We start from the raw sequence: 10,526 nt of genomic DNA, 5'->3' as shown, positions 1-10,526 counted from the left end.
AGGGCCAACAAGGCCCAAATATGTTGGTCAACCTGCAGAAGGGCGATAGGCTCAAAATGGGGGTTCAATCCTAGGATGATACACTGGCTATACAGAAGCGTAATTAGACCAATTCTAACCTACGCGTCTGTGGTATGGTGGACAGCCATGGACAAAAAATGCAATGTGGAAATATTGCAAAAGGTCCAAAGAACATGCTGCGTAAGCATTAGCGGAGCAATGAGGACCACACCGACTAGGGCTCTAGAAACAATTTTGTTTGTACACCCAATAGAGATTCAGGTAAGGTATGAGGCAGCCATCGCAGCTGTAAGGCTAAAGTCGATGAGCGAGTGGATCGAAAAGAGCCACCAAACATACTACCAAAACATATTAAAGGTTACAACGGGTGAATCTATAAATCAGGTAGTATCGGACCGTATACCTGAAACTAGTGAAGTAGCCTTGTGTGAAGTGTCAATACCTGACAGAGACATGTGGATCGAGGGAGCTCTAGCACAGATTCCCGCTGGAAGCTGTGGGTTTACGGATGGGGCTGTGCTAGGGGGGAGAACCGGACTGGGTCTTTATATAATGGAACCGGAAACGGAAATCTCCCTCCGTCTGCCGGATCATAACACGATCCTGCAGGCGGAACTCCGGGCGATAACAGAGTGTCTGCTTTGGTTTGATACACACACAAGGCCTACCACTGTAAATATCCTTACGGATAGCAAAGCAGCCATTAGAGCTATATCAACCAAGACAGTGAAATCTAGAACTGTCTTGGAATGTATTAAATCTATAAATAATTACTCCCAACACGGTAAGGTAAACATTATATGGGTACCAGGGCATACCGGGATTAGGGGTAATGAAATAGCAAACTCCTTGGCAAAACAAGCCAAGGAGCAACCAACGGTAAGTCTAGAAAACGCTAAGCCGTTTAAAGCTACGCGACTAGAACTAAAGACATGGGCAAAAAATGCACATGTATCCCTCTGGAGTAGTGGAGAGAAGGGAAAAAACACAAAAATCCTATGGGGAAACCCAGACGAGGACAAAACAAAAGAATTACTTTTACTAAGTAAAAAAGATATTAGTAGACTGACAGGAATCCTTACAGGTCACCTAGGTCTAAAAGCGCACCTGCACAAAATAGGTTGTGCAGAAAACAGTGAATGCAGAGCATGCGGAGAGGACGACGAAACGTTGGAACATTACCTCTGCCATTGTCAAGCCTTCACAAATCTGAGAACCCAGTTACTAGGGAATGACATTATACCAGGACTCGACCAAATTAGGACAATCGAGTTCAAAAAGATCACAGACTATGTAAATAGGACAGAGATCCTAGACTAAGTCAAAAAAAAAAAACAGATAATCCTCCATAACCCAAAATTAGAGCGCACAACAGGCCTACTTATGGCTTAAGTGTATGTCCACATGGGCATGTGGTGATCTAGTATCACCCCTCTTATCAACCTAACCTAACCTAACCTTTGCATATTTTGCAATATGCACGAAATGTGCAAAATATGCAACTAATTTTTTTGACGAAAATCGTCAAATTAAATTTGGAATGTCATCAAAAAGTGTTCTAAATTAAGTTTATTGTCGTTAAACGTCGATTTCTTAGCAGATTATTATGTTATAAATTAGAATTCCGCCACAGCAATAAATCTGGACTAAAAGACTTAGAAAATTTCCTATAACCCAGCCTTCTTATTACAACATAAGTTGCTTTCTAATACAAATTTGTTCAAAAACTCAATCAGAAATGTCAAATATGTTGATAGTTTCTGCTCCGCCAAAATTGTCTGACAGAATAACAAATGAGCTAGAAATTAAGACTAAGAAAATATTGAATATAACATAAAATCTTTCATATTTTACTAAAAACTTATAACATATAAAAACATATACAGGGCAATCGTGAATATTTCCCTCTGAATTTTCCGCACGGAAAATAATTTTAGAAATTGAAATTCTTTTAAAATCAATATTTTGGTCTGTTCCAGTACTGCAAGAATCTACTAATTTTTGCTATATTTTTCGATAAGATAGAGGGAAAAATATTATCGTAGTAGAAAATAGTGGCTTCTTGCAGTTTCTGGAACAGAGCATTTGTTTAAAGTTGAATGCTACTAGATTCGCTTCATGATGGCATATTCTAGTCGAATCGACAAAAATATTCCCTTTTTGGGCATAAATGTGGAAATAAAAATTGTGAAATTGGGGAAAGGAAACAAATTCCCCACGGAATTTGTATTCATGATTGCACTGATAACTATATTTTAATACCCTAAGGGTATTATGTCTTAGTGAATGATTCCTTTTGATGATCTGGGGCTGGATTCTTGTTCTATGAAAATTTGAAATGAAAAATATTTTCTTTATAATTTTTTTCATTTGACAGTTTTTTTTTCTTTATAAAAGTTTTCATTTCACATTTTTGGTCTGTTCCTTTACTTTTGAAAATAGCAAAACCGGAAAAAGTAGTAAAAGTTGTTAACTGCTACCATATGAATTGTATGGTGTCTGAAGTAAAGGAACGCTTTTCGAGTAAAAAGTGGTAAAACTTGAAGATTCTTGCACGTAAAGGAACAGAGCTTTTCATAGAAACAGAATTGAGCCCCTGCATAGATTTGCACTTATCCGTCTGGCCAGGTCTTTTTGAAAACAAAGTACAGGTCACATTTGTAGACCAATTCGCAAAAAAATTGGAGAATTTTTGGCCCTAGGGCGATCCCTGTTTATTTTGGTAAGAATCGATATAGATTTGGATATTACCCCCATATATACAGTATAATCTCGATAATCCCTACACCACAGCTTTCGGCGGTGTCCGAATTATCAAATTATCCGGATTAACGAATAGTAAAGAAAATAAATTATTTTCTATGATTAAATCACTCGTGGTAGTTATATAATAATACTTTTTTAAATTCTAATTGCTAATACCGAAATTTTAAATGAAATGAAGAAGTAAAAAGTGCTCTATGTGTTAAAAATAGTGAGATTTTTCTATACGACCATCCGGACATTTTTAATGGCATTGCCCGTATTTGTTCCTTTCTTTACTTTTTACCAATTTACCATGCAACAAGACTCAATTTTCTCAAATTACAGCTAATTTTCTCAAAAAAAAAGCTAATCAGATTGTGAAAGTAGAGCTAGAAATATGACGTTTTTAAAGTTTACATCAGGATGTAAGCAAAACACGGGACAGGTGTGAAATTTCATTTTTTTGGAAATTAATGGGTCTATCTTGTATTGCCACTAAACTTGAGTTGCGTTGTCAGTTGTCTGCGCGACTGAGACGAAATGTTGTACCATTAATGTCAACTCAACTGGGTGGTCGATAAACATGTTATCGATCAGTGTTTTTTCAAGCATTTGAACTCTATTCTCCAAAAAAAAGACATTTTAAAAATAATTGCGCTTTGGATAACTCTTTTGTGTATTCTGGACAATATTTTAATATTTTGGCTGAGTTTACGAGCAAATTTGGAAAACAACCCAAGATTGGAATATAACCTGCCCATTGAATCTTCGGATCGTCATGTTTTATTTGCTGTCCCAAAAAATGATAAGTTCGGTGGAATTATTTTTTGATGATGAAGAAAATGTACAGGACATTGCATCTATTAGAAGAAATTTGAGGGATAAGTCCAATCCATTGGAATTGCCATCTGCACTGTAAGCTGATGATCATGTGGAAAGATCTGTATAATAAGTAAATTATTTCAAAATACGCCTTAAATATTTTCGATTGCCAAAGGATGCCGTAGTTTACGTTGTGGAAACGTTAAAGGATGACTTCAAATGGTCTGTTCCTTTACTTTTGAAAATGGTAAAACCGGCAAAAGTAGTAAAAGTTGCATACTCCTCTCATATGAATTGTATGGTGTCAGAAGTAAAGGAACGCTTTTCGAGCAACAAGTTGTAAAACTTGAAGATTCTTGAACGTAAAGGAACAGAGCTAAAGTAAATTACAGATCAACAGCAATACCCCCACTTTTAAAAGTGTGCGCAGCGTTGCGATTCTTGGAGGAGGTAAGTTTCCAAAAGTCCCATGACAATGATTTCAACAATTGCATGGCTCAATCTACATTGTCGAAAGTATTGAAGGAAGTTGTCCACTTGATAGAGGACAAATTGTGCCAAAATTGGATCGTTTCGAAATTGTCGGATGAGGAAAAAATACTAAACAAAGATCATTTTTATTCAAAAATGAAATTTCCTGGTATTGTCGGCTGTATAGATGGAAACCATGTGCATATTGGATTTGAACTCAATTTATCAATTAATATTTCAAACAGTTGTATTTTTGTTATTTTCACCATATTTATTGTACACAAAATTAATTAATCATGCAAATAATCAACAATTGTTAGGATAATGTTTTTTCCTTTCAATTTCACTTCTAGTTTCTTCGAAAATATTCACTGCAACTGAAAATAACTGGTTGCTGAAAAATAGCCGGTTCGTCAACTGAGATTCGCAACTTCAGTTGAAGGTTGCCATACATAAAGTAATTTTGACTACTGACAACTCCACTCAACGATAATTGCTATCGACAATCGACCCCTAAGATTCCATGAAATCGTTGCCTTTGAGGTGTATAGTGTCTTTGGCAACTTTAATGACAGTATTGCGGCGAATATTTTTCTTAATATATTTATTTATATCCTAGACAACAAGACTAATGTGTTATAAGAGTTGTTAAATCCTTGTACTCGCTAATTTTTTCTAAATGTTGCTGAAACAATTTTTACAGCAACTCCTTTATACAACTGTCCAAATTCGAAACATTTGTACAAATTAGTACGAATTATCGAGTGCACGATCAGGTATAAGTTAATTAATTGTTTATGCAAAAAGGTTCTGACTTTTCGGCTGTGTTATCAAAATTGTTTCCTGTAGCAGGAATGAAAGAACTATATTTTTTTAGCATTCCAAATGCTTTTCTAGCAGAAATATGTGAGTGGTTTTGCCATGTTAAAGATAATTCCAAGGTTTTGACTTATTTTACCACTACCACGCTATTGAGTGGTGGAGATGACTAATTCTAGTTCCTTTGTTTTTCTGCTAGACAATTTTGGCCGAGTAGAAACTATCACCATATTTGAACACGTTGATTTTGACATTTCTGATTGAGTTTTTGAAATTTTTCCATTACCTACATTTGTATAGGAAGCAACTTATGTTGTAATAGGAATGCTGGGTTATTTGACATTTTCTTAACTTGTGAAAACTGATTTAATTCTTATTAGTCCAGATTTATTGCTGCGGCGGAATACCTGAAGAGTCTCAATAACATAATAATCTGCAAAAAACTATGTTAAACGGCAAAAACTTAATTTAGAATGCTTTTTTGATGATTTTCCAAATTTAATTGACAATTTTCGTCAATAAAACACTTGCATATTTAGCATATTTTTTTGCATGTTTTTGATATGACCCCACATATCAAAAAATTGACCCTTATAACGCCTAGATCCAAAATTTGAGTCCAATCCAAAAAAACATGCTAAAATCCGATGTCTACTAATGACGTAGGAATAAAACTTACCATAGTATTTGTGAACGTTGAAAAATGGGATTACCAAGCAGAACTATAGGAAAAGTTTGGAGTTTCAATTAACTGACATAATTTCGGATATGAATTTATGTAATGAAGTGCGATATATATACTAGTTACCAAGCTTTGCCTTCGTCTGCCACAAAAACAACATCCTAATACGCCTGAAGATCGGCTTAACCACCCGTGAAACGTAGCGTAATGGTACGTAATGGTTGGATGCGTGGCACTTCGGTAGACTCCTAATTTTTCAATGTATCTCTAAGGTCTAACAGCCCAACTCGAAAGAGAATTAATTAAATATCACAATAAATGACCTTCGCCTTAATAAGGAACAAATAAAAAATTCGAAACTGGGTCTCCGACAACTGAGTGTCAAGGTTGCCGACTTGTCAAAACTTTAGTAGACAATAATTGATGATCAAAATATCTTCTGATATAGAAGAGCAATTACTAATGACGTAGGAATAAACTTACCATAGTATTTGTGAACGCTGAAAAAGGGGATTACTAAGCAGGACTATAGAAAAAGTTTGGAGTTTCAATTAACTGACATAATTTTGCATATGCATTTATCTAATGAAGTGCGATATATATATACTAGTTACCAAGCTTTGCCTTCGTCTGCCACAAAAACAACATCCTAATGGAAGATCGACTTAACCACGTAGCGTAATGGTTATATGAGTGGGACTTCGGTAGACTCCTAATTTTTCAATTTATCTCTTAGGTCTAACAGCTCAACTCGAAAGAGAATTAATTAAAATCATTTTTATTCAAAAACGAAATTCCCTGGTGTGGTCGGCTGTATAGATGGAACTTATGTGCACATCAATTAATATTTCAAACTGTTGTTGTGTTATTTTCACCGTATTTTTGGTACACAAAATTAATTAATCGTGGAAATAATCAACAATTGTCAAGAAAATATTTTTTTCCTTTCAATTTTACTTCTTGTTTCTTCAAAAATATTCACTGCAACTAAAAATAACTGGTTGCTGAAAAATAGTCGCTTCGTCAACTGAGACTCGTAACTTCAGTTGAAAGTTGCCATACATAAAGTAATTTTGGTAACTGACAACTGGTGTCTGCTCATTCTTAAATCTCCCCTTTACTACACACAATACACCAATGATGGTCTCCGAGTGATCATTATATTTTTATGATTTAAACCGCATACCATTGGGGAAGTACCATAAATGCTCGAAGACGTATCTGACATGAAAATCGAATTTCGTTTTTTTGACGTAATCTGATACATAAAGCTAAAATACATGCTCTGGCAAAATTTCAAGCTTATACGTTCAAAAACAACGATCCTATTCAAGAAATGGAATTTCGGAAAATGGGATAATATTGCAACCAGCACTACAATTACTTATAATTTTAAGTGTATTAGAAGATGTTTAAAACATCAGATCCAGATTTATCTACAAAATATAGTTAATTTAAATAAAGTGATGTGTAACAATTTAAATGTTATTTTTAATTCTCATGAGGAATGTTGTCATATAGTAATGACAATCACCAGGAATTAAATGTTTTAAGTCTAGCAGATGCTGACATTTCTTTTTTGAAACTTTTAGCCTCTGTTCGTATGTACATCTAAGGAGGACCCACTGCTCCAAAATCTCCGGAAATTTTCTGTGGTAGAGTCTGATAGTTATCTTTTATATCAGTTTTAAAATAGATTATACCGCTAAACTCAAACGCCAATGTTTGCAGTTTAATGGATCTCCTGTCTATTTACATACGTAGACAATACAGAAAAGATGCATTTTTCTCTGGATCTATTTGAATATCATTAAAATCAGTTGAATTTATCCAATCTCAAGCCATTATATATGTTATACCACGGGTTGGTAAGAACATTTTTCGGCATACTTACACCATAATCGTAGTTGCCTTTAAACAACTTATTTGTCTTAGACCGACGAGAATTTTGAGCATATACACGTTTTTGTGTCAACGTCTCATAAGACTTGTCACGTACACCAGTTTTTGTTGCCATTTGTCTTGTATTACCTTCAAATTAACCACTTACTTTTGTCCATTTACTTTATATTGTTTTCATGTTTGTTGTTGTTTTTGGGAGTTTTATTTAAATCAGGGCATCTTCAATTATATACTTCAATCACTTTTTTATTAAAACTTTCGACATTTTACCAAACCTGGGTTTTGGCTATGACATGCGTATAAGGGGAAATATCAAAAATTCCCACAAATCTGAATTTTGGTCCAAAAAGTTACAAAAACCGCCTAAAGTAAAAGTAGTAGATTTAAAAATTAGCAACCAAAATAGTCTTTAAAACGGAATCACCATTCATGAAATTTCGTCATCTGATTGTCAAATAAACATATGGAGAAATAAGTCGCATAAGAGGCGAACCGGTTAAAATAACCACACCACGTGATATGTATTTCTACAAGCTTCCAAACGACATCCACTTTGTAGTAATAGGTTCATTAGAACCGGGTCTAATCCGTTTTTTGAATCTGGACTTTCGGGTCAAATAACCGGATAACCGGATTCGCCCCAGAGGAAGTTATACATTTCCGTAATCAGCTCAATATACCTTCCCTCTGGCATTATAATTGCTGCAAAAATCAAAGACTAAATTGTTTGTACTGCTGCTTAATTTTCAAATAATGTGGGTTACGCCTTTTGCGTTCTATGAAAATTACAGCATGCTGTTACGTCTTTTGGCATTTCTTGAATATGATCGCTATTTTTAAACGTAGAAGTTTGCCAGAGCATGTATTTCAGATTTATGTATCAGATTCCATCAAAACACGAATTTCGATTTTCATGTCGGTTACGTCTTCGGGCATTTATGGTGACGATATGTAATCTGCTATTTGTACATGCTATAAAGTAAAATGTCTTAAAACTTATTTGAAGTTGGCATCTTCCATTTGTATGTTTTCTTTTATTAAAATAAATTAGCAAAAATGTTTTCTTATATTCTCTATGGAATAATGATGACGATATTATTGCAATAATGACAGCACCGATGGATCTGCCACATCTATACACGATTTACTATCACTGTCCAAAGCCATTTTATCAGCACCATATTGTAGTAAAAGTTTAACACATTCCGCATGACCACATGAGGCAGCATAATGTAATGCAGTTTGTTGTTCATCGGCATCACGTAAATTTACCGGGCAACCAGAAGATAAAAGTAACGACAATATTGCAACATCATTAGCATCCGTTGCCCAATGTATAAGACCCAGACCTGTATCATCTAGCACCTCTAAATCACCCTTTTTGAGCAGCTCTTCTACTTTTTTGAAATTGCCATCTTTAACAAAATCGAAAATGTTTTTTTCATCGTCTGGTTTTACATCACTTTCCTCAGGAGGCATTTCTACAGAATGTACAACCCAACCAGTACCACCACCACTGGTTGTTTCACCTTTTTGTACTCCCTCATACCATTGGGGAAATAGTTGTTTTACTTTTTCTACATAGCGATGTTTTGCTTCTTCCATGGACATGGAACCCAACTCTTGCCATGCTGACCATTTGGCCCGTGCTTGCATATTAAATATCCGCGGCTTGCTGGTGTTACATGCTCCTACAGTTGCTTGTTTGAACAGGCCGTAGAGTTGCAATAAATCATTGGGAACGATTTTGTCATGAGTCTTTTGTACTTGTTGGGTGGCCTTGGTGAAGATTACGTCCTTTTCATCTTCTACTTCATCAAATTCCCAATCACTGTCGTTTTGCGAATCCATTATTGTGCTGTATGTCTGTGTTTTGCTAATTTACTTTACTCTTACTTTGTTTAATCTTATGGGACTAATTGCGGGGGATGAGGGGAGGTAATTTATTTATGCTGTTTTTCTTATGTCTTTTGGATATTCAAATAGTTGCCCTCTAATGAATGTTTTTGTTCGTTTTCAATGGCTTGCACTGTCTTAAGGCTGTTCAGTGTAACAAATCCATAACCACGCGATAAACCGGTCTTTTTATCGAATACTACATTAGCATTAATGACACGGCCGAATTCCTTAAAGTATCCTTTCAATTGTTGATGACTAACTGTCCACGGTATATTACCCACAAATAATCTGTAAACGTTTCTCGCCTTTGTTGCTGTGGCCATTTGGGAGTTGAATGCCTTGTTAGATGCAGAACTGAAAGATGTAGTTTCTTTAGATTTTTCTTTCATAAATTAATGGAAAATTTATTAAAATTTTACCTATTGCGTAAAGGTCTGGAGAAAGATGTTTTTAAATGTTTGTATAAATGCCAATCTCAGCATATGGGAGTGTATTTGCTGCTTTTCGGTCAATCGTATAAAATTTGAGGTTAGAACAAATTTCAACTGTCAAGAAAACAGCTGTGTTGTGATTGCAAGCAGAATACATAGATGGCGTTGCACGAGAGGAACTAAATTGTATAGCCGGAAACTAGAGCTGGAAAAAATCTATCGATAGTATCGACTATTTTTTAAAACTTATATATCGATAGATAGTTTTGCCTATCGATATTATCGGATTGATTGTCCCTAACCTAAAATCTATTGAAATTAATAGATACTACGGTTTCGGTTTTGTGGAAGCGAGAAAGTAAGTCCGTACCGCCAGTCTTATTTCCAAATTAATGGTGATGACAAGTTAACGATATCGATAGCAATCAATTTTTTGAAATGAAATATCGAAAATGTCTAACGTTGGAAATATCGATTGTTTGCCAGCTCTACCGTAAACGGAATAAACGTTTAACGTGTAATAACGGCCAAAAGATTAAAGCTGAAAACACATACAACGATTGAGTAAAGTTTTGTGTCGTTTTGGCCGTTTTTACACTGTTGGGCATGATGCGGTAAAATTTAAATTCATTTGAAATATATGCCGGCAAACAGATAAACGCTGGACTTTGGTATCGGCGTCGCCCTGTTGTTGTTGTTTTTTCTCAACGCCCAACACAAAACTTTACTCAAAG

General features: G+C 35.1%; 2 protein-coding genes across 2 annotated transcripts; both read right to left on the bottom strand.

Moving 5' to 3' along the window:
- Window positions 1–8,461: 8,461 nt before the first annotated feature.
- anox (acyl-CoA-binding domain-containing protein anorexia) lies at window positions 8,462–9,313 on the bottom strand. Its single transcript, XM_073974336.1, has one exon. The coding sequence runs from the start codon at window positions 9,311–9,313 to the stop codon at window positions 8,558–8,560; it is 756 nt and encodes a 251-aa protein (XP_073830437.1). The 3' UTR covers window positions 8,462–8,557.
- On the bottom strand, window positions 8,462–9,684 carry SLIRP1 (SRA stem-loop interacting RNA binding protein 1). The gene has a single exon (XM_073974337.1). The coding sequence runs from the start codon at window positions 9,682–9,684 to the stop codon at window positions 9,424–9,426; it is 261 nt and encodes an 86-aa protein (XP_073830438.1). The 3' UTR covers window positions 8,462–9,423.
- Between the last annotated feature and the right edge of the window lie 842 nt (window positions 9,685–10,526).

The sequence above is a fragment of the Musca autumnalis genome, unplaced genomic scaffold (assembly GCF_047663935.1).
Source record: "Musca autumnalis isolate F117 unplaced genomic scaffold, ASM4766393v1 scaffold_3, whole genome shotgun sequence".
NCBI lineage: Eukaryota > Metazoa > Arthropoda > Insecta > Diptera > Muscidae > Musca > Musca autumnalis.
The sequence above is the reverse complement of the archived record's forward strand: the minus strand, read 5'-3'. Positions and strand labels throughout refer to the sequence as shown.